We start from the raw sequence: 26,115 nt of genomic DNA on the forward strand, positions 1-26,115 counted from the left end.
ATCCTTCCATTTCTTTGTATCTTCTTTGATCTCTTTTAATAGGGTCATATAGTTTTCAGTATATAGGTCCTCCACATGTTTTGTTAGATTTATTCCTAGGTATTTTATTCTTTTTGTTGCAATGGCAAAAGGAATGATTTTTTCCACTAGTTTTTCTGACACTTCATTATTAAAGTATAGGAATGCTATAGATTTTTGAACATTGATTTTTTTATTCAGAAACTTTACTGTATTTGCTTATTGTTTCTAGTAGGGTTCTTGTGAAATCTTTAGGATTTTCGATAGAATCATGTCATCTGCAAATAGTGGCAGTTTGACTTCATTGACTTTTGGATGCATTTTCTATCTTTCTCTTCTCTGTTTGCACTCGCTAAGACCTCCAATGTTATATTGAAAAACAGTGAAGACAGTGGACAGCCTTGTCTTTTTGCTGATCTTAGATGGAAGGTTTTTAATTTATCACCATTAAGTATAATGTTGGCTGAGGATTTGTCATATATGGCCTTTATTATGTTAAGGTACTTACCTTCTTTACTGATTTTCTTATGTGTTTTGATCATAAATGAATGTTGTATCTTGTCAAAGACTCTTTCTGCATCTATTGATATAATCATATGATTTTTATTTTTTCATTTGTTTATGTGGTGTATCGCATTAATCGATATGCATATGTCGAACCATCCCCGTGCCTCTGGGATGAAGCCCATTTGATTGTGCTATATAATCTTTTATGTATGTTGCTGTATTCAGTTTGCTAGTATCTTATTTAGGATTTTTTCATCTATGTTCATGAAAAATATCGGTCTGTAGTTTTCTAGTTTTTTTTTCTTTTTGAGTTAACTTTACCAGGTTTTAGTATCAGGATAAGATTAGCTCCATAAAATAAGTTAGGAAGCATTGCCTCTTCATCGATTTTTTGAAAGAGTTTGAGGAGAACAGCTCTTAAATCTTCTTTGAATGTTTGGTAGAATTCACTGGTGAAGACATCTAGTCCTGGATTTTTACTTTTTGGTAGGTTTTTGATGATTGTTTCAATTTCCATACTGATGATTCGTGTATTTATATTTTACAGCTCTTTTTGATTCAGTCTATAACGGTTGTTGTACCTTGATTCCTAAGTAGTTGTCTATTTCTTTTAGGTTATTAAATTTAGTGTTATATATTTTTTCATAATATATGATCCTTGTATTTCTGCTGGTGTCTGTTGTAATTTCCCCTCTTTCATTCCTGATTTTGTTTGTGTCCTTTCTCTTTTTTCTTTAGTGAGTCTAGCCAGGGGTTTGTCAATTTTATTAACCTTCTCAAAGAATCAGATCCTTGTTGCATTTATTTTTTCTATTGTTTTTTTTTTTTTATTTCAATTTCATTTATTTCTGCTCTAATTTTGATGATTTCTTTCCTTCTGCTGACTTTAGGCTTCATTTCTTCTTTCTTTTCTAATTATTTAAGATGAAGCATTAGTTTGTTTATTTGGGCTTGTTCTTATTTTTGGAGATAGGCCTCTAATGATGTGAACTTTCCTCTTATGACCGCTTTTGCCCTGTCCCAAAAGTTTTGATATGTTGTACTATCATTATCATTTCTTTCTGTGTATCTCTTGATCTCTTTCTGTTTCTTCTCTGACCCAGTTATTTTCAGTAGCATGTTGTTTAATCTCCATGTATTTGTAGTTCTTCCTGCTTTCTTTTTGCAGTTCATCTCTAGTTTCAAAGCACTCTGATCAGAGAATATGGTTGGTACAATTTCAACCCCCTTTTATTTGTTGAAGCTATCTCTATGTCCCAGTATGTGGTCGATTCTTGAGAATGTTCCCTGTGCACTAGAGAAGAATGTATAAGCAGCTGTTGTGGGATGAAAGCCTCTGTAAATGTCAATTATGTCCAGTTGGTCTAATGTGTCATTTAAGGATGTGATTTCCTTATCGATTTTATGTTTGAATAATCTGACATATCCGACAGGGGGGGTTTTAGCTCCCCTACTACGATAGTGTTTTGTCTGTTTCTCCTTTTTTGTTCTGTTGGTAATTTCTTTACATATTTTCGGGCTTCCTGACTGGGAGCATAGATATTAATAAGTGTTATGTTTTCTTGGTGCATGATTCCCTTTATAACTATTAAGTGTCCCTCGGTATCTTTCTTTATCCTTTTTATTTTGAAGTGTATTTCATCCAATATTAGTACCTCTTCTCTTGCTTTTCTCTGAATGCCATTTGCTTGAAATATCATTTTCCACCCTTTCACTTTGAGTCTATATTTGTCTTTGGAGCTGAGATGTGTCTCCTGGAGGATATGATTGGGTTTTGTTTTTTAATCCATTCTGCAACTCGGTGCCTTTTTTATTCGTGAGTTCAGTCCATTTACATTTAAGGTGATTATTGAAATATGAGGTCTTCTTATAGCCATTTTCTTTTACTTTCTGGTAGCTCTTATAGCCATTTTCTTTTACTTTCTGGTAGTGTTTCCATTGCTTCCTTGTCCTTGTGCCTCTGTTTTCTTTATTTTGGTTTGCTTTTATGGGTTTTCCCTCTTGTTCCTGTTTTGTGATATATGCTTCAGCCTGAATCTTTGGGGTATGGTTACCATTAAAAATATGTAAAGAGTAGTTATACACACACACACACACACACACACACACACACACACACGGTCGTCCATTTTCTTCTGCGTGTGCCTTATCTCCATTCCCCTTTGCGAATCTGGATCCTGAATCTTCCCCTTTTCTGTCATTGTTGTCTCATTTTGTCCCTGTGTATGCAGAATGTTCATTACTATCTTGCTATAGCAAATCTCTTCTTATTTTGTAAGCTTATAATGCCCTGTTCTTAGTAAGGGTTGCATTCCTCTTCTTCTATGTGCCTGCTAGTTGCCTTACTCCTAGTTATGTATTTTTTTAGTCATTTTGTTTCAGCTGAGCTGATCTCTTCCAGTATGTCCTGGAATGCAGGCCTCGTAATGGAGAATTTCCTCAATTTTTGACTATCTGGAAAGGTCTTTATTTCTCCATATCTAAGGAGAGCTTTTCTGAATACAATATTCTTAGTTGTTAGTTCCTTTCACTTAATAGTCTGAATATTTGATTCCACTCATTTCTTGCTTGTAGGGTTTGTGCTGAGAAGTCTGACGATAATATATGTTTTCCTTTATAGGTTACTGTCTTCTTTTCCCTGGTTGCCTTGAGAATTCTTTCTTTGTTGATTTTTGATAATTTTAATTCAATGCATCTTGGAGAAAGACTTTATGGGTTGAGATCATTGAGTGTTCTGTTGACTTCTTGAATTCCAAGCTCCAGCTCATTCCTTAGATTTGGGAAATTCTCAACAACTTTTCTGAAAATGCTTTCTAGTCCCTGCTCCTTTTCCTCCCCTTCGAGAATTCCCATTATTCTTATGTTTTCTCTCCAGATAGTATCAGCTAGTTCTTGTATTTCTCATTCATTAATTTCATTCTTGTTTCTCTCTTCTTCCTTCTGATTTATTTCTAAATTTCTGTCTTCGATATCATTGATCCTTTCCTCCATTTGGATGACTCTATTTCCCAAGGTTTCTATTTCATTTTTCATCTCTTGCAGTGTGTTCTTCATCTTTGTGAGGGTTTCAATCTCCTTGCTAAAAAACTCATTTTGCTGATGAGTTGTTTTTTCAATTCCTGAAATTGTTGATGAGAATTGTTTGGGATATCATTTGAGTTTTTTGGAGTACCATCCTGAATTCTCCGTCATTTATGTCACATACTTCTACATCTTTTAAGTCTATTTTCTGGAGATTTTTCTCTTTCTTTCTGAGATGCCTTATCACCTTGGTTGTTCATGGTATTTAATGGACTATTTCTCCTCTAGGCATTAATGGAAGTGTATTCTGCCTTTTTTCCAGGAAGATTTGTTATATAAAGGTCTCTCTTTAGCTCATTACTAAGGAGGTGTTTTTCTTTTGATTTCCAGTAGGTGGTGTCTATGCCTCTTGGATCCTTGTTTTGTATAAAGTCTTTAAAATACCCTTTTTCTTCTTATAAATATTAAATTATGCTCGCTACCCTCAGTCTCAGTCCCTGTCAATATTAGCAACAGTTTTGTTAGCATTTGCTCATATTCCCCTGGGGCTCTGTAGTGTCAATCTTGGAGGACAGGTGGTGGGGCCCTCTGGGTTAGGGAATAAGGCTGTGGCTCAGCCTCGCATTTTGCAAACACTGTTGGTAATAATCAGTTGTTGTTTCTTTGCCGTCCTTGCTTCTCTGCCATCCCCACTTCTCTGCTTTCTGCCCCGATGCCTGGGCACTGCTGCAGGCCGAGTGAATCTAACACCTCTCTCTGGCAGGGTTGTTTAGGGATCCTGCTGCACCTTCTCCCCTCATCTTCCTCCTGCAGAAGCTCCAGCCGTGAGAGAGAGTTTCTTTGTTTCTTCCAGCCTACCACTGGACTCTCAGGGTTCTGACCTGTGGTAGCTCTTATTTGCAGATCCCACGCTCAGACATGCTGGTGTGCAGTTTGGGTGGGCTCCCCACCCCTAGGGTTTAGATGTTCAGCTTATTGTTGTTTCAATGGGAGAAATCTGGGCATGTCTCTCACTCCGCCATGTTTCTGACCCAGAGCCGAGAATGAATAGCATATTCTAAACTGGCACTTTTTTCAACAATCCAAATATATCATTCCAATCACTTGGCCTGTAGGTTGTGTTTTGAGTAATCTGATAATAATCTAATGGGAGTTCTTTCCAGATTACAATTTTTTCTCTTACTGAGTTTAGGATTTTGTCTTTAATTTTTGAAATTCTCATTACAATGTATCTAGGAGGTCACTTTGAATTGGGATAAGTGGGTGATCTATTAGATTCATGAACATGGATGTTCAAGTCTCTTCTTGGGTTTCTATATAGTTCTTAGCTATTATTTTTTAAAATAACCCCCCACACACACTTTTTCTCTCCTTCTCTCCAGTGATTCTGATATTTGTCCATTTTGTGGCGTCCCATAGATAATGTAGGCTTTCTTTCCTTTTTTCATTCTTTTTTACTTTGTCCTGCTTTTATTGGGTTATTTCAAAGTTCCTATCCTCAGCCTCTGATTCTATCTTCTGTATTGTCTAATCTGCTGTGGGTGCTTTCTGTTACATTTTTAATTCATTCAGTTCTTCAGCTCCAGAGTTTGGTTCATTTTTTATGATTTCTATGTTTTTGTTAAATTTCTCATTTTGTTCACATATTGTTTTCCTGATTCATTAAATTGTCTGTCTTGATTCGTTAAATTCATTAAATTTTAGCTCATTGAGTTTCCTCAAAACAGATATTTTGAATTTTATATTTGGCAAATCACATACTTCGGGTTCAGTTACTGGAGGATTGTTGAGATCTTTTTATGGTGTCATGTTTCCTTAATTCTTCATGTTCCTTGGAGTTTTGTATTGCTATTTTCACATCTGAAGTAGCGGTTGCCTCCTCCAATCATTACTAATTGCCTGGGGTTTTCTCTGACCTTATGTGAATACATCTGCTCATTGTTTCTTGCTCTCTCATGGCAAAATTCTTAAGCTTTTCCATCTTTTCTCAATCTGGCAACTCACCATGCTGGCTGTGGGAAATCTATTTTGTTTTCCCTAAGATAGAACTACAGCTCACGATTGGGTTTTCTCCCTTGCCCACAGAATCTGGCCTGTATTCTGCATGCACATCATGTCTACCAGAACTGGCTCTCACTGCTGCATTTGGGAACGTACATAAGAAGCCAGCTACAGAATGGAAAAGAGGTGTCGGTTTAACATTTGAGGCATTTGGGGGTGCTTATAAGCCAGGTGGGGGTGATCCTCAGGTGAGATTTTTCCCAGTGGCTTACAGTGGGCTTCCTGCTGAAGTTTTGAATGCAATCAAGAGGAAACACAATACTTTAATTCACTCTGATATTCTTAACTGTCTCTCCCAATCTACTTCCTCCCCACGTTATGGAGGTACTGCCTCAATACCCTAGGTGCCTCAGGAAACAGATTTCTCCGTGTTCTGTACAGCTTAGGAAGCTGGGCACTCACTGCTCTCTCTCTTTCCCCTAAGGAAAAATCATTGCTAGCTAGTTCAGCTCCATGCTGTGCTGCATTGGCAAAGTTCACCTTAGCCTTTTAAATTCAACCAAACTATTTTCTTTTTTGCTCAAAGAGTTCTGGTACTTTTCCTCAAGAAACCTGGACTTCCATAAATAATCTATCTGTGTGTATCTGCCAAAATCTTCACTCTCCAAGTTGAGAGCCTCCCTGACTGTGACCAAGAAGGGCGGGGGCTGGTTCAGAGACTCCTGCTGGTTCCATAGTCTGTATCAAGGACTGTGTGCCTATTATTTGATGTGCAGGTGGCAAGACTCCTCTCAGGTCCCTTGGTGTATGATATTACTTCCACATAGGCACTTTTGTGAATGGATACCAAATTTTAGATGTCAAAAGGGAAGGAGGCAAAACAAAGGCATCTTAACTCCTCACTATTCAGATTTTTATGAAGGAGTTACTTTATTTTTATTTTCACCTTGGTAAATTTTGACATTTTGCCTGCTTACACTTTACAAACTTATTTTCTTTAAAATGAATTATCCCTTGTTTAATAAGGAATGAATGTTGATCAAACTTTTCCTATATTCACTTACATGAATGTATTTTTTTCATTATGATATCTTTGATGTTGAGTAAGGTATGGATAATAGTTAAAAGTTTTTCCATAAATAACAAAGATTGAGATGATAACTAATACTAACCAAATAATGTGAAAGGAACAGTTATAAAATCCACATAACAAGCCTCTGAAGTACATCAGTTATGCTGACATTACCATAACCACATCATATATACATATAAAAGGATCTAGAAGTTAAAATAAGCTAGTTAATGGGGAAATAACTAAGGTCAGGGATGTTGATCAAAGAGAAACAGTTTTATCTATGATGCATAACTCTTTAAAAGCAGAAGAGATCCACATATTTTCTCTGAAATTCACAACAAATTAAGCAGACACATCCAAAAAGAGCCATCAGGGTTCCTTTTTATTAACTCTTTATAATAGCAATATTTTCAGCATTTGACAAAATCGGGGTTTGATAAAGACAGGTGAATACTTTCAAACCAATAGAATAATAACAATATATTTACACAGAATATCAAAAGCTAGTCATAGAATAGCCCGATCACACATTCTTTCAAAAACAATGATATATAGTCTTAAAGGGCTTGCTCCAAAAGTTTGAGTGAGTCTCTATGAATGGTAAGATTACAGGCAACTGTATCTAATTTTTTTGTTTATATTTACACTTTATAGACAAACATTGCTTTGCAAAGAGTATAAACTTTATAAAAAAAAATAAAACAATCTTCCAAAACAAAAAGTATAAATCCACAAGATATTAAAGTAACAGTAACAATGCAAAAAAGGAGAAACAAATATGAATACATACACAACTTTAAAAAACAAAGGTTGCCCTTATATCCAAGCCTTACATGTATAAAAATATAACTTACCATTAAAGAGGCAATAAAAAAATACAAAAATAAATATGATGATTGAACAAATGCTGTTAGAATGAGAAGTGGGAAAGGGAAATAAGGGTAAATTTAGAGCCTCAGTAAAAAATGTAAGACAATTTTGAGATGGGTCGATAATTCTGTATAATCCACAAAAAGGACATTAAAAATAATAAAAGCAGAATTAGCCCCCAAATTAATTTTTCAATGTTTAAAATTAAGCCAACTATAGCCATGCCACCCGGAACAAGCCCGATTTCGTCTGATCTCAGAAGCTAAGCAGGGTCGGGACTGGTCAGTACTTGGCTGAGAGACCCCTAGGAAGATTGAGTGCTGTAGGCATAAAAAATAAAAATAAAAAAAATAAAAAAACAACCCTATAAAATTAAGCCAAAACTACAGTAAAAGGTTTTTCAATTTTTAATATTCACAAGTGGGAATTTTACAAAGTAATGAAAGTAAAGATCTTCAGATTTTTATTTTCCTGGTTTTTTCCACATTAATTTTCTCTGACTTAGTGGTAAAGCAAAAGTAAGGCACTGGTACCTTAATTACATTTGTAGGGACTCTCAGTAGCATGATTTTCTTATGTCATGTGTCTTTCCTTAATCACTTAATTCCAATTGATAAACTTTCCAATTCACAGAGCTCTTTACCAGTATGCCTTTTCTTATGTCTTCGAATCTCTGAATCCCTCCCAAAAGCCTTACCACATGCCTTACACTCATAGGGCTTCTCATCCATGTGTATTCTCTGGTGCTGATTTAGAGCTGAGCCACTAATAAAGGTCTTCCCACATTCTTTACATTCATAGGATTTTTCACCAGTGTGCATTCTTTGATGCTGAATAAGTTTTGAACCACTTCTAAAGGCTTTCTCACATTCCTTACACTCATAGGGTTTCTCACCAGTGTGAATTCTCTGATGTTGAGTGAGATCTGACCCACTATTGAAAGCCTTCCCACATTCCTTACATACATAAGGTTTCTCACCAGTATGAATTCTTAGATGTCGAGTAAGGGCTGATCCAAAGCTAAAAGCCTTCCCACATTCATTACAAATATATGGTTTCTCACCAGTATGAATTCTCTGATGCCGAGTAAGGGCTGAACCACTACTAAAGGCCATTCCACATGCTTTACATTTATAAGGTTTCTCACCAGTATGAATCCTCTGATGTTGAGTAAGATTTGAACCACTGCCAAAGGCCTTCCCACAGTCTTTACATTCATAAGGTTTCTCACCTGTGTGAATTCTGTGATGCCGAGTAAGGGCTGATTCAAAACTAAAGGACTTTCCACATTCCTTACACTCATAAGGCTTTTCACCACTGTGAATTATCTGATGTCGAATAAGGCCTGATCCAAAACTAAATGCTTTCCCACATTCTTTACATTCATATGGTTTCTCACCTGTATGAATTCTCTGATGATGAGTAAGGTTCGAGCCGCTGCAAAAGGCCTTCCCACATTCATTACACTCATAAGGTTTCTCACCAGTATGAATCCTTTGATGGTAAGCAAGGTTTGCACCACTACCAAAGGCCTTACCACATTCTTCACATTCATAAGGTTTCTCACCAGTATGAATTTGCTGATGTCGAATAAGGACTGATACAAAACTAAAATCTTTCCCACATTCCTTACATTCAAGGAGTTTCTCATCAGTATGAATTCTCTGATGCTGGGTATTGAAAGTGGGCATATCTTCAGGAGTAAATATCATGAAATGTCCTTCCTGAGATTCCTGTTTTCTCTCAAACTGGCTTTTAAATTCCCAATCACCTCTGAAACTTGAACACTCAATGCTGTTTTTTATAAGTCTTTCCATTATCTCCCATCAGAGTGATTCTACTCCATAAATATCCTTTTCCAGAAATAATTTCTTGGTCTCAACCTTGATTCACATTCTGAAAGAAAATATAAAAGCAAACATTCATTTTTGTGTATGTTCTGGGGGATATGAAACTTTTATAATAATTATGAGAAGACTTAACTGAAATTGATTTTCAGAAAAAGTGAGTGGCTTATACAGTTCTTAACTATATTTGGATAACTTGACAAATACATAAGGAAAGTAAAAAGAATGAGAAGTCACACTGGAAGTTGTAAAGGAGTTATTTAGGAAAACAGATTAAGGCAATTATTCCTAAATAGTGATTTAGATAAAAATCTTCTACAGCTGTGGGGAACTTGACAAATACAAAGATGTCCAGGTTCCATCTCAATTTTTTAAAGAATAAATCTAGTAACATATACATTTAAAAATGAGGGTAATTACCATTTAAGCCATGTCTTAGGGTTGACTTGAGCATTAACTATACCTGGAAGGGAAAATCTAGGATAGTGTTTCTTAGGCCAAGTAACAAATATAAATTGCATATAATCTGAAGGAGATAGAAGAGAAAGTTACGCCAAATGTAGCAATATGCTGATGAAAGATTAATGTTCTAAATGAGTCTGGAATGAGCAATGGAGACAGAAGATTCTTCTGTGGTTAGAATGTGGTTTGTTCATGGCATTTGATAAAATCCATGTTGCCCAGGAAGTCTACGAGGCTAAACTTGGGAGAACAAAAGAGGAGACTCAGCAAACGCTACAGCAGAATAATTGAGAATCTAATTTTAAAGTCAGAGAGAAGGGAAGAGAAAAAAGGTAATGTGATGCTATTAGATTACAAGAAGGATGCAGATAGACGAGTCTTCTGAACCCCAATTCTGACAATTATTGAATGATTCAGAAGTCACACATAATGTATTTATGTAGTTGTAGAAAGTAAAAGCACAGTGTTTGTTACCTATTATTTTGGAAGACTTATATGCCATATAAGACCAAGAAAAGAAACATTGTAAAGATATCAATTAAGACTCTGAGCAAATGCCTCAAGTCCCAAACGGTGAAAACTTCATAGCTCCATTCTCTTTCTGTAACATTCATACAGAAAGTTTGCTTAAAGTAGACCTAAATGTTTTGAAATTGTTCTTTCCATCTCTAATGTCAATAGGAAAATCAAGCCAAAATTATCTTTTACTGGTACATGAAACACCATTTTATCTAGCTGCTTGCATTTCCAGTTTTGCACCCTCATCACCCAGAGTGACATTCAGCCTAGCACTGTTCTGCTCAAATGCTTCAGTGGTTTCCCATTGTCCTTAGGATAATACCCACATTCTTAACTTGGTCTTAAAACTGCTCAGTGATCTGCCTCCTACCTCCCTCTTCAACTTAATACCTTTCAACTTTCAACAATAAGCTAAAGCTACACTGACCTTATCAGTTCTTTGAGTGCACTAAACTGTAATACTACCACCACCATCCCTCAATGGTTTCACTTACTTGAAATATTCTTCTATACTTCTTCCCTCCCCAATGCCCCTACTCTTGGCCTTGCATGTTCCTAGCCATTATTTGGGTCTCTGCATAAAGACATATCCTAATAAAGATCTTTTCTGAATATTCAATCTTTATGCACATCCCATCATTATTTTTCAAAGCACTTTTCCCTTTTTTGCCTCCTTACTTTGTGTTTTGTTTTGGTAATGGGTAATTACACATTTGTCCCCTACAGCTGCAAATTTCATGAGTTTTTTTTAACTTTTCTTAATGTCTGTCTAATATAACAGAACCAATCTTCAGGAAGGCAAGGATAACATCTATTTCTTTATTCAGCTTGAACCATGGCACATGAAACACGATCAAAATACATTTACTAAATGGCTAATATAATAAATTACTTTTGAAACTTATCCTTAAAAATAAACTAAAAATAAAATTTCTGTAGAAAGAGAATATACTTTCTCTCAAACAGAAGTGAATCACATGCAGTTATTTCTGCAATTTCTAAAACCTCACTAAAAGAAATAAAATGGATTTTTAAAAAAATGAACGAACCCACAAAGTCAAAGAGAATTAAAGAGGAAACAGGCAAAAATTTTTGAAGCTGGAAAGCATGACGATAAATGATGACTAGCTTAACAAACCAAAAGCTGAAACCTAACCCTAAAATAAGGAAAACTCGGAAGGAGATGATTTATACATCAGAACACCAGAAAGGTTTAAAATGGAGGTACTACATACCTAAGAAAGTCTACCAGTTGGCACACAAAAGTTAAATCAGTTTCCCATATCTGCTCTAAAATATAGATAAGCAAATATCACCCCATCTTTGAGAAATGCCTGTAATTTAAAAGAGATTAAACAAAGCACAAAGGACCTTAGAAGAATAACTACATAGGAAAACAAGAACAATCTAAGAAGCCACCATTAATATCCTCGGAGGAATATTAAAAGTGATTTCACATAACAAAAAAATAGGATAACATAAAAGAAATAGGACACACAAAAAATTACAAAATGAAAATAAAAAGTGAGAATGAAAAACAAATCATTAGAAGGGTTAAAAGATAAATGAAAGAAATTTTTTAAAAATGAAAATACAAAATATAAAATTGGGAGGTCGTACAAGGCAGCTCGACATCCAAAGAGAAGAGATAACATATTTTTTATTTGTTTTTTTAATCTTTTTAAAAATTAAGTTTATTGGCATAACATTGTTTAATACAATTACATAATTTTAAGGTGTACATTATAATTTGGCATCTGTATATTCTATTGTGCGTTTACCTCTCAAAGTCCAGTTTACTTCAGCTACCATATATTTGATTCCCTTTACCCACTTAAGTCGCTCCCTATCCTCCTATATTTGATCCAATTTAACACATCTACCTAACCCCCTAATTCCCCATGCCCTACCCTCTGGTATCCAAGGTCCATAGTCCCTGTCCATGAGTCTCTCTTTGTCTTGTTCATTTATTCCTTTTAGGTTTATGTCCAACACATAAGTAATATCATGTTTTTCAACTTTTTCTGTCTGGCTTATTTTGCTTAGCATGATTATCTAGAGGTCCATCTATGTTGTCGCAAATGGCAGTATTTCATCTCTTCTTATGGCTGAGTAATATTCCACTGTATGTATGTACCACAGCTTCCTTTGTCAGTCATCTATCATAGGACACTTCGGTTGCTTCCATGTCCTGGCCATTGTGAATTATGCTGCTATGAACATCAATGTGCAAGTATCTTTTCAGATACGGGTTTTCAAGTCTCTGGAGTAAATATCCATTAAAGGGATTGCTAGATCATATGGTACATTAATTCTTAGTTTTCTGAGGATCCTCCATACTGTTTTCCATAGTGGCTGTACCAATTTGCAGTTCCACCAGCAGTATATGAGGGTTCGTTTTTCTCCACATCCTCTCCAACATTCATTATTACCTGTCTTGTTGACTATAGTTAATCTAACAAGTATGAGATGGTATCTCATTGTGATTTTGATTTGCATTTCCCTAATAGCTAGCGATGTTGAGAATCTTTTCAAATATTTGTTGGTCATTTGTATGTTCTCTAGGGAGAAGTGTCTGTTCAGGACCTCTGCCCAGTTTTCGACTGGATCATTTGTTGTTTTCTTCCAATCCAAGAACACGGAATATCTTTCCATTTCTTTGTATCTTCTTTGATTTCTTTTAAGAGGGTCATCCGGTTTTCATTATATAGGTCCTTCACGTTTTAATAGATTTATTCCTAGGTATTTTATTCTTGAAATTGAAAAAGAAATTATTTTTTTCACTAGTATTTCTGACACTTCATTATTAGAGTATAGGAATGCTATGGATTTTTGAACACTGATTTTCTATGCAGAAACTTTACCATATTTCCTTATTGTTTCTAGTAGGTTCTTGTGGAATCTTTAGGGTTTCTATATAGAGAATCATGTCATCCACAAATAGTGACAGTTTGACTTCTTTGTGTCCTATTTAGATGCCTTTTATATCTTTCTCTTGTCTGATTGCACTCACTAGGACCTCCAATGTTATACTGAGTAACAGTGGCGATAGTGGATAGCCTTGCCTTGTTCCTGATCTTAGAGGGAAGGTTTTTAGTTTTTCACCATTCAGTATAATGTTGGCTGAGTGTTTGTCATACATGGCCTTTATCATGTTAAGGTACTTTCCCTCAATACCGATTTTCTTAAGTGTTTTGATCATAAATGGATGCTGTATCTTGTCGAAGGCTTTTAATGCATCTATTGATATGATCATACGATTCTTATTTTTTAATTTATGTGCTGTATCACATTAATTGATGTGCATATGTTGAACCATCCCTGTGCCTCTGGGATTAAGCCCACTTGATCATAGTGTATAATATTTATCATCTCTTTCTGTATTCATTTCATTAGTATCTTATTTAGGATTTTTGCATCTGTGTTTATGAGAGATATTGGTCTGCAGTTTCCTTTTTTTGTGTTATCTTTGCCAGGTTTTGGTATCAGACTAATATTGGCCTTATAAAATGTGTTAAGAAGTATTGCTTCCTCTTCAATTTTTTTTTTTGGAAGAGTTTGAGGAGAATAGGTATTAAATCTTCTTTGAATGTTTGGTAGAATTTACTGGTGAAGCTATCTGGTCCTGAACTTTTACTTTTTGGTAGGTTTTTAATTATTATTTTAATTTCCATACTGCTGATCAGTCTATTTAGATTTTCCAATTCTGCTTGATTCAGTCTAGGAAGATTACATTTTTCTAATTACTGTTCCATTTCTTCTAGGTTATTAAATTTGGTGTTATATTCTTTTTCATACTATTCTTTATGATCTTTTGTATTTCTGTGATATTACACATCTCAGCTCCAAATATAAATATAGACTCAAAGTGAAAGGGTGGAAAATGATATTTCAAGCAAATGGCATTCAGAGAAAAAGCAGAAGCAGCGGTACTAATATCAGATAAAACAGACTTCGAAATAAAAAAGGTAAAGAAAGATACTGAGGGACACCTCATAATGATAAAGGAAATCATGCACCAAGAAGACATAACACTTATTTATATCTAAGCTCCTAATCAAGGAGCTCAGAAATATATAAAGCAATTACTAACAGAACTAAAGGGAGAAACAGACTGAAACACTATCGTAGTAGGGGACCTAAAATACCCCACTGTCGGATATGGACAGATCGTCCAAACAGAAAATCGATAAGGAAATAACATCCTTAAATGACACATTAGACCAACTGGACATAATTGACATTCACAGAGGCTTTCATCCCAAAACAGCTGCTTATACATTCTTCTCTAGTGCACAAGGAACATTCTCAAGAATCAACCACATACTGGGACACAGAGGTAGCCTCAACAAATATAAGAAGGTGAAAAACATACCAACCATATTCTCTGATCATATTGCTTTGAAGCCTGCATCAACTGTGAAAAGAAAGCAAGAAGAACCACAAATACATGGAGATTAAACAACATGCTACTGAAGAATAACTGACTCAGAGAAGAAATAAAAAGAGATCAAGAGATACATAGAAACGAATGATAATGATAGTACAACATATCAAAACTTTTGGGAGATGGCAAAAACAGTTGTTAAAGAAAGTTCACATTATTACAGGCCTATCTCCGAAAACAAGAATGAGCTCAAATAAACAACCTAACACTTCATTTTAAAAAACTAGAAGAGGAAAAACAAATGAAGCCTAAAGTCAGCAGAAGGAAAATAATAATGAAAATTAGAGCAGAGGTGGCTCCATAGTGTAGTGATTAGCATGTCTGCTTTACACGAAGAAGGTCCTGGGTTTGCGCCCCAGGTGGAGCCACAGACCATACCCCAGGTGTGGCAGGCCCCAGGTGCGCCAGGCCCCCCAAGTGCACCAGGGGCACCAGGCCCTGGGTGCGCCAGGCTGCGAGTGCATGCGGGGGGAGATGCCCTGCCTTCAGAGATCCAGTTCTTAAAAGGAGATGGCAACATCCATAGGTCAGAGGTGGAAGTGGAGCAGGGGGAATTAAGAGAGGGGAAAGAAATTAGAGTAGAAATATATGAAATTGAAAACAAACAAACAAACAAAAAAAACCAATAGAAAAATAAATGCAACAAGGAGCTGATTCTTTGAGAAGGTTATTAAACTAACAAACCCCTAGCTATACTCGTTAAAAAAAAAAAAGAGAAAGGACACAAATAAACAAAATCAGGGATGAAAGAGGGAAAATTACAATTGACATCGCAGCAACACAAAGGATCATACAAGAATACTGTGGAAAAGTATAAAACACCGAATATAATAACCTAGAAGAAATGGAGCAGTACTTAGATTTTTCAATACAACCTTCCTAGATTGAATCAAGAACTGGAAAATCTAAATAGACTGATCAGCAGTATGGAAATAGAAATAATTATCAAAAACCACCAAAAAGTAAAAGTCCAGGACAGGATGGTCTCACCAGTGAATTCCACCAAACATTCAAAGAAGATATAATATCTATTCTCCTCAAACTTTTTCAAAAACTCAAAGAGAGGGCAATACTTCCCAACTCATTTTATGAAGCCAATATTACTCTGATACCAAAATCTAGTTTAAAAAAAAAACAAAAAAACTATAAACCAATATCTCTCATGAACACCAAAGCAAAAATCCTAAATAAGATAATAGCGAACAGAATATAGAAACATGGAAAAGATTATACATCACGATCATGTGAACTTCATCCCAGAGGCACAGGGATGGTTCAACACATGCAAATCAATTAATTTGATACACTACACAAATAAATTTAAAAATAAGAATCCTATGATCATATCAATAGATGCAGAAAAAGCCTTCGACAAGATATAGCACCTATTTATGATCAAAACACTAACAAAATCAGTATAGAAAGTACCTTAATGTAATAAAGGCTATCTATAACAAATCTTCAGCAATATTATACTTAATGGTGAAAAATTAAAAACCTTCCTTCTAAGATCAGGAACAAGGCAATGCTGTCCTCTATCACCACTCTTATTCAATATAACATTGGAGGTCCCAGCGAATGCAATTAGACAAGAGAAAGATATAAAAATCATCTACATAGGACACAAACTGTCACTATTTGCAGATGACATGATTCTCTATATTTAAACCCTAAAGACTCCACAAGAACACTACTAGAAACAATAAGCAAATACAGTAAAGTTTCTGCATACAAAACCAATGTTCAAAAATCCATAGTGTTCCTATACTCTAATAACAAAGTGTCAGAAAACAAAGTGGAAAAAGTAATTCTTTTTGCAATTGCAACAAAAAGAATAAAATATCTAGGAATAAATCTAACAAAACATGTGAAAGACCTATATAATAAAAACTATAAGACTCTATTTAAAAAAATCAAAGAAGATACAAAGAAATGGAAAGCTATTCCATGTTCTTGGATTGGAAGAATCGACATTTGTTAAAATGACCATATTACCTAAAGCATTATACAGATTCAATGCAACCAAAATCCCATATGCGAAATAGAATAATAAATCATGAGATTTGTAAGGAAGCACAAAAGGCCCTGAATTGCCAAAGCTATGCTGAGAAAAAAGAACAAGGCTGGAGGCATCACTCTGCCCTACTTCAAATTATATAAAAAGCAACAGTAATCAAAACAACATGAGTCGGGCCTGGTTAGTACTTGGATGGGACACCACCTAGGAATACCAAGTGCTGTAGGCAATAAAAATAAATAAATAAAATAATAATAATAATAATAACAACAAGAATAACAATAATAATAATAAATAAAACAATTCCAAAAGAAACACATGGTATTGGCAGCAAAACAGACACATGGACCAGTGGAACAGAATCAAGAGTCCAGAAATAAACCCATGTTTGTACAAGCAAATAATTTTCAGAAAAAAGCCAAAACATCCAATGGAGAATATAAAGCTCCTTCAATAACTGGTGCTGGGAAAACTGAAAAGCCACCTGTAAAAGAATGAAACTATACTGTTGTCTATCACCATACACCAAAATTAACTCAAAATGGTTAAGGACCTGAAAATATAAGACCTGAAACAATAAAATGCATAGAAGAAAACATAGGAACTAATTAAACTCATGGACCTGGACTTAAAAAGGATTTTATGAATGTGACCTCAAAAGTAAGGGGAGTAAAATCTAAAATAAATGAATGGGACTACATCAAATTACAAAGCTTCTGCTCAGCAAAAGAAATCATCAACAAAGTAAAGAGAGAACCATCTGAATGGGAAAATACATTTGCAAGCAATGCCTCCGATAAGAGCCTAATATCCAAAATATACAAAGAACTCATACAACTCAATAACAACAACCAAAAAAAAACAAATGATCCAATTAAAAAATGGGAAGTAGACCTGAACAGACATACAAATGGCCAACAAATATATGAAAAGATGGTCAACATCGCTAGCTATTAGGGAAATGCAAATCAAAACCACGACGAGATATCATTTCACACCTATTAGAATAGCTATAATCAACAGGACAAGTAATAAAAAATGCTAGAGAGGATGCAGAGAAAAAGGAACCCTCTTACACTGCTGGTGGGACTGCAAATTGGTATAGCCACTATGGACAACAGTATGGAGGTTCCTCAGAAAAACTAGGAATTCATCTACCATATGAGCCAGCAATCTCTCTACTGGGTATTTACCCCAAAGACTTGAAAACCCATATCTGAAAAGATATTTGCACAGCGATGTTCATAGCAGCATTATTCACCCTGTCCAGGATATGGAAGCAACCGAAGTGTCCTACAATAGATTGGCTAAAGAAGCTGTGGTACAGAGATACAATAGAATATTACTCAGCCATAAGAAGAGATGAAATACTGCCTATTGAGACGACATGGATGGACCACAAGTGAAATAAGCCAGACAGAGAAAGGTGAAAATCACTTATCACTTACATGTGGGATATAAACCTAAAAGCAACAAATGAACAGGACAAACAAACAGAATTATGGACATGAACAACAGACTAGTGGTTACCAGAGGGGAGAGGAAAGGTAGATAGGGTAAAAGGGGTCATATATGTGGTGACAGAAAGAAATCTAACTATGGGTGGGGAACACACAATGCAATATATATTTGCCTTACTGTTGAACTGTACACTTGAAACTGACTGGATTTTGTTAACCAATGTTATCATAATAATAATAAAAAAAAAATTCAAAAGTTAAATGAAAAAAAAGCTGGAAATGATTAAGCTTAGTAAGGAAGGCAGGTTGAAAGCCGAGACAGACCAAAAGCTAGGCCTCCTGTGTCAGTTAACCAAGTTGTGAATGCAAAGAAAAGTTCTTGAGGGAAATTAAAAGTGCTACTCCAGTGAATATATAAATGATAAGAAAGTGAAACAGTCTGATTACTGATATGGAAAAAGTTTTAGTGTTCTGGATAGAAGATCAAAACAGCCACAAAATTCCCTTAAACCAAAGCCTAATCCAGAGCAAGACCCTCTTCAATTCTATGAAGGCTGAGAGAGGTGAAGAAGCTGCAGAAGAAAAGTTTAAATATAGTTGGTTCATTAGGTTTAAGGAAAGAAGCTACCACCATAATATAAAAGTGTCAGGTGAAGCAGCAAGTGCTGATGTAGAAGCTACAGGAAGTTACCCAGAAGATCTAACTAATAATGGACGAATGCAGCTACACTAAACAGATTTTCAACATAGACAAAACAGCCTTATATTAGATGAAGATGCCATTTAGGACTTTCATAGCTGGAAAGAAGTCAAAGCCTGGCTTCAAAGGACAGGCTGACTTTCCTGTTAGGAGCTAAAGCAGCTGCTGACAAAGTTGAAGCCAATGCTCATTTACAATTCTGAAAATCATAGGGCCCTTAAGAATTACGCCAAATCTACTTGCCTTGTGCTCTATAAAAGAAACAACAAAGCTTGGATTATAGCACATCTGTATACAACATGATTTACTGAATGTTTTAAGCCCATTGTTGAGACTACTGCTCAGAAAAAAGATTCCTTTCAAAATACTACTGCTCGTCAACAATGCACCTGGTCACCCAAAAGCTCTGATGGAGAGGTACAAGATTAATATTGTTTACATGCCTGCTAACACAATATCCATTCTTAGCCTATGGATCAAGGAGTAAATTTGATTTTCTAGTCTTGTTATTTAAGAACTATATTTTGTAAGGCTACAGCAGGCATTGATAGTGATTCCTCTGATGGATCTAAGCAAAGTAAATTTAAAACCTTATGGAAAAAAGTCACCATTCTAGAAGTCATTAAGAACGTCTGTGAGGGAAGGGAAAAATGGAATAGATGATAGAGGATTTGTTCATCCCTCTTGCGACCAAATCAAAGTTGTAACAGAAAGATGGAGCAAACAGCAAGCAAAGTCACCTGGATCTAGAAGAACAGAAGCAACTAGGAGAGAACTATAACTAGGGAGAGAAATAAATCACCGTGCAACAGGAGTAGGTAGGACAGGGCGAAGACATGAGGTTGCCCAGTCCCTAGGAGCTAAGTAGGACAGCTGCAGATGCCTCTTAAAGGGGCTGTGTCCATGAGTGGACTTTCACAGTGACAGACTTGCTCGATCTGAGCACCAGCACCAGGTCATCTCCACGGGGGTCACCAGGGACTTACAGGGGGACACTGAGTTATTGGAGAGAGGGCAAGGCATGGCTTTCTCCCAGGCAGAAGTGCTGGGGGTATCCATTGTTTCTTTGTTGAGCCCTCATCCCTTCCCAGTATGCGAATGCAGCGCTGCCATAGCTGAGAAGTGTCCTATGATAGATTGGCTAGTGGATATCAAACTGGATAACAGAGGTCGCTCCACCAAGAGGATTCCCTGAAACTCTGCCTCCCCCACTCATGCCCCTACCCAAGCCACATCCAGTTGTGTCCTCTGCAAATCCAGTGCTCTTTGCTGAGCAACACCTAGCCTCACAATGGTGGAAGCTGACCTCAGTTTCCGGTGTGGTTTCTTGAGGCAGCTATAAGCACAGCATCTGTGGATTGCTCACTGAATCTTAACAGGTGACCCTGGAAGGGCACAGGCTGGGGATAAACTTGGCATGAAGCTGAACTCCTCTTAGGACTGTGCCACTGGACACCTACTACACATAAAGCTACACGAATAAGACCAAGAAACTTAGGAGCTTTGCTCAGTACATAGAAACAGACACAGAAAGCTAGCCAAAATGAGAAGACATAGAAGCAGAAACCATATGAGAGAACAGAACAGAGATCCAGGAATAATGGAGTCAAGCAATCTAACAAATGCAGAGTTCAAAATACTGCTTATAGAGATGCTCAATGAACTTAGGGGAAGAGTAGATGAACTCAGTGAGAACCTTAGCAAAGATATTTTAAAAACATAAAAATAAAGTGTAAATTATAAAAGGGAACCAGTCAGAAATTAAAAACATTATCTCAGATGAAGAGTATATTAGAGAGAATCAACACAGTGGATAAAAAAGAGGACTGAACTACTAATATAGAGGATGGGGAAGCCAAGGACACTCAATCTGAATGGCAAGAAAAAAGAAGCCAAGACTATAATAATAATTTAAGGAGCCTATGGAACACAAAATATAAAAATCCATGTCATAGGGGTACAGGGATAAAAACAAGATGTTGAAGAGCTATTTGAAGAAATAGTGATGGAAAATTTCCCTAACCTGGTGAAGGAAGCTCAGTAAGTCCCAAAAACCAGGAACTCAAAGAGGCCCACACCAAGACACATCATAATTGAAATGCCAAAGGTTAAATACAAAGAGAGAACCTTAAAAGCAACAAGAGAAAAGCAGTTAGTTACCTACAAGGGAACACCCATAAGACTGGCAGCTGATTTCTCCAAAGAAACCATGCAGGACAGAAAGACTTGGCACAAAATATTCAACGTGATGAAAACCCAGGATCAACAACCAAGAATACTTTATCCAGCCAAGCTATCATTTAGAGTAGAAGGACAGATAAAGAGCTTCCCAGACAAAAAGGAATTTATCACCACCAAGCCACTATTACAGGAAATATTACAGGGAGAAAAAAACGTGTATCAAAAACAGAAATAAAGAATGGTAATAACTACATTTCTATCAAATGGAAAAGAATTAAATGCTCCAACCAAAAGACAGAGTGGCTCAATAGATAAGAATACAAGATCCCTACATATGCTGTCTACAAGAGACTCAATTCAGATTAAGAAAGACATACACAGACTAAAAGGAAGGGGATGGAAAAAGATATTGCCTTTATGGACTTAGAGGATATTGTGCTGAATGAAATAAATCAGATAGAAAAAGACAAATATCACAGATTTCATGTACATGTGGAATCTAAAGAACAAAATAAACAACAATAACAAAAACAGAAATAAACTCATAGATACAGAGAATATTTTGAGGTCTACTAGATGGGAGGGGGAATTACGGAAAAAGGCAAAAAAGGGCTAAGCAATTAAGTACAAAGGGATAATTACAAAACAGAAATTGAGATATAAAGTGTAGCATACGAAAAATGCTACAATGTTAACAATGTTGTAACAAATATGTAAGGAGGAAGAGGGGCACTAGATTTAATGGGGTGATCACTTTGTGAGTTATATAGATCTCTAATCACTATGCTGTATGACTGAAACTAATATATTATTGTATGCCACCTATAATTGAAAAAACTCACTGAATTGTACAGCATAAATACGAGCAACTAGTTGTCTATTATATTTCAATAAAAAACATCTATAATTCACGGGAAGAGATCAAAATATCAACAATAATAGGAATCTAGAAGAAATTGATTCCCACCCTCATGAATGACTTTGAGGGGTCCAAGACATCACTAGAGGAAATAACTGCAGCAAGACAACTAGAATTAGTTCTAGTGGCACCTGAAGATGTGTCTGAATTCCTGCAATCTCATCATAAAACTTTAACAAATGAGGAGTTGCTTCTTACAGATGAGCAAAGAAGGTGGTTTCTTGAGATGGAATCTACTCCTGGTGAAGATACTGTGAAGATTGTTGAAATGACTATGAAGTGGTAAGGTTTGAGAAGACTGACTCTTGAAAGTTCTAAAATGCTATCAAACACCATTGCATGCTACAGAGAAATCATTTGGGAAAGGAAGGGTCAATTGATGCAGCAAACTTCGTTGCTGTCTTATTTTAAGAAATTGCCACAGCCTTCAGCAACCATCATCCTGATCAGTCAACACCCTTCACCAGCAAAAAGATTAAGACTCACTGAAGGCTCAGGTGATGATTAGCATTTCTTTCACAATAAAGTACTTCTTAATTAAGGTATGTACATTGTGTTTTTACACATGATGTTGTTGCACACTTAATATACACTGGAACACACACACACAAATTGTATAACTCACTTTACAGTGATATTTGCTCTACTGTAGTGGTCTGGACCAAACCCTCAATCCCTGAGTTATGCCTGTATTACAAACTTATAGTAATAAAAATAGTATGATATTGGCAGACACATAGATCAATAGAACAGAACAGACAGCTCAGAAATAAACCAACAGCATGTATTATCAATTAATTTATGACAAAGGATCCAAGAATATACAAAGGTGAAAGGATGGTCTCTTCAATAAATGGTATTGGGAGAAGTCAGAAACATGGCAGTGTGAGAGATGTCCCCAGGTTTCTCCACTTGAAACAATAATAAGCTGAATATCTAAAACTTGGCCAAAAAAAAAAACCACACAAACAGCACACCAGTACATATGAGCATAAAATCTGTTCATAATAGCTACCACAGGTAGGATCTCTGGGATCCAAGTAGTAGACTAGGAGAAACAAAGAAGGTAACTGTAGCAACCAGAGCTCCCTGCAGGAGGAGGGAGAGAGAAGAAGGTGCGGCAGGTCCCTGAACAAACCTGCCTGGGAGAGCTGAGAATTCCAGCAGCCAGCAGCAGCACCAAGGAATCAGGCAGAAAGCAGAGAGGCGGGGAAGGCAGAAGAACAACAGGTGATTATTACCAGCCACTGTTGCAAAATGTAAGGCTGAACTGCAGCCCCCGTCCCCAAATCCAGGGGCCCCTCCCCCCATATCCTCCAAGAAGAAACACCACAGAGCCCCAAGGGAATCTGAGGAAACGCTACTGAAACTGTTGCTAACACTGACAGGGACTGAGACTGAGGGTAGCAAGTGTGATTGAATATCTATAAGGAAAAAAAAGGCATTATTAAGACTTAATATAAAGCAAGAATTCAAGAGGCTTAGACACCAGCTACTGGAAACAAAAAAAAAAAAAAAAAACGCCTTCTTTGCAACAGACAGACCTTTATATAATAAACCTTCTTTCTGAAAAACAGCATAATACACTTCTATTAATGCCCAGACAGAAAAATAGTACATTAAACACCATGAACAACCAAGGTGACAATGCACCTCAGAAAAAGAGAAAAATATCCAGAAAATACGCTTAAAGACATAGAAATATGCAACTGGAAAAATAGAAAATTCAGGATGGTAATTCTGAAAAACTCAATGAGATCCAAAACGAATCATATCGACAATTTCAGGAATTGAAAAAACAACTAGATGAGCAGAGCAAGGAGATTGAAACCCTTAAGAAGAACAGAATAGATCTACTGGACATAAAAAAAAAAAAAAAAAAAAAAAAAACACTGCAAGAATTAAAAAATGAAATAACAAGCTTGGGAAATAGAGTTGACCAAATGGAGGAAAGGATCAGTGATATCGAAGACAGAAATCTAGAAATAAATCAAAAGGAAGAAGAGAGAAACTGAAGAATGAAAAATAATGAAACAAATACAAGAACTAGCTGACACCATCAGGAGAGGAAACATAAGACTAATGAGAATTCTCGAAGGGGAGGAAAAGGAGAAGGGATTAGAAAGCATTTTCAGACAAATAGTTGACGAGAATTTCCCAAATCAATGGAATGAGCTGAAGCTTGGAATTCAAGAGGTCAACAGAACACCCAATTATCTCAACCCATAAAGGCCTTTTCCAAGACACATTGTATTAAAATGGTCAAAAGTCAACGGCAAAGAAAGAATTCTCAGGGCAGCCAGGGGATAAAAGACAGTAACCTATAAAGAAAAATCCATTAGATTATCATCGGACTTCTCAGCACAAACCTTACAAGCCAGAAAGGAATGGAATCAAATATTCAAATAATTAATAAAAGGAACTATCAGCCTGCAATAATGTATCCAGCTAAGCTCTCCTTTAGATATGAAGGAGAAATTAGGATCTTTCCAGACATACAAAAATTGAGGGAATTCTCCACTACGAGGCCTGCACTACAGGAAATACTGAAAGGGGTCAGCTCACCTAAAACAAAATGACAAAAAAATTTCACAATTAGAAGGTGACTGTCAGACAAATAGAAGCAGAGGACTGCAACCCTTACCAAAAATAGAGCATTATAAGCTTACAAAATAAGAAGAGATTTCCTATAACAAGATAGTAATGAATGTTGAGCATACATAAGGACAAACTGAGACAACAATGACTGAAAAGGGGAAGATTCAAAGATTGAAATTCGCAAAGAGGAATGCGCAGAAAAATGAATGACTGTATATATATATATATAACTGTCCTTTACATGTTCGTAATGGTACCCACACTCCAAAGATTCAAAACTAAAGTATATAACATAAAATGAGAAGAACCAGAGGGAAAACCCACAAAAGCCAATCAAAATAAAGAAAACAGAAACACAAAAACAAGGAAGCAATGAAAACACTGAGCTACCAGAAAGCAAAACCTAAAATAGCTGTAAGAAGACCTCATATTTCAATAATCACCCTAAATATAAATGGACTGAACTCACCAATAAAAAGGCGCAGAGTTGCAGATTGGATCAAAAAACAAAACCCAACCATACACTACCTCCAGGACACACATCTCAGTTCCAAAGACAAATATAGACTCAAAGTAAAAGGGTGGAAAATGATATTTCTAGCAAATGACATTAGGAGAAAGAAGTAGCGGTATTAATATCAGACAAATAGACTTCAAAATAAAAAAGGTAAAGAAAAATGCTGAGGGACACTTCATTGTGATAAAGGGAATCATGCACCAAGAATACATAACACTTATTAATATCTATGTTCCCAATCAGGGAGCCTCGAAATAAGTAAAGCAATTACTAACAGAACTAAAGGGAGAAATGAAAAGGAAGAACAAATGAAGCCTAAAGTCAACAGAAGGAAAGAAATAATCAAAATTAGAGCAGAATTAAATGAAATTGAAAATGGAAAAAAATTGAATAAATATTTGCAACAAAGCTGGTTATTTGAGAAAGTTAATAAAATTGACAAAACTCTGGCTAGATTCACTAAAGAAAAAAGAGAAAGGACACGAATAAACAAAAACAAGGAAGAAAGAGGAGAAATGATGACGCACACCGCAGAAATACAAAGTATCATACAATAATACTCTGAAAAGTATGTAACACCAAATTTAATAACAAAAAGAAATGGACCAGTACTTAGAAACATACAACCTTCCTAGACTGAATCAAGAAGAACTAGAAAATCTAAATAGACCTATCAGCGGTATGGGAATTAAAACAATCATCAAAAACCTACCAAAAAGTAAAAGTCCAGGACTTTTCACCAGTGAATTCTACGAAAATTCAAAGAAGATATAATACCTATTCTCCTCAAACTCTTCCAAAAAAATCGAAGAGGAGGCAATACTTCCCAACTCATTTTCTGATACCAAAACCTGGTAAAGATAACACAGAAAAGAAAACTATAGACCAATGATCACAGATGCAAAAATCCTAAATAAGATACTACCGAACCGAATACAGCAACATATGAAAAAGAT

General features: G+C 35.9%; 1 protein-coding gene across 1 annotated transcript in view; it reads right to left on the reverse strand.

The window, feature by feature from the left end:
• Positions 1–7,021: 7,021 nt before the first annotated feature.
• The window catches only part of LOC105304096 (zinc finger protein 30 homolog), a 94,145-nt gene continuing 75,051 nt past the window's right edge, over positions 7,022–26,115 (reverse strand). The window contains exon 7 of the mRNA XM_023522044.1: positions 7,022–9,072. Within this exon, the coding sequence (XP_023377812.1) occupies positions 8,089–9,072 (984 nt within the window). The 3' untranslated portion in view covers positions 7,022–8,088. The remainder of the gene's footprint in view (positions 9,073–26,115) is intronic.

This window comes from Pteropus vampyrus, unplaced genomic scaffold (genome assembly GCF_000151845.1).
Source record: "Pteropus vampyrus isolate Shadow unplaced genomic scaffold, Pvam_2.0 Scaffold328, whole genome shotgun sequence".
Taxonomy (NCBI): Eukaryota; Metazoa; Chordata; class Mammalia; order Chiroptera; family Pteropodidae; genus Pteropus; species Pteropus vampyrus.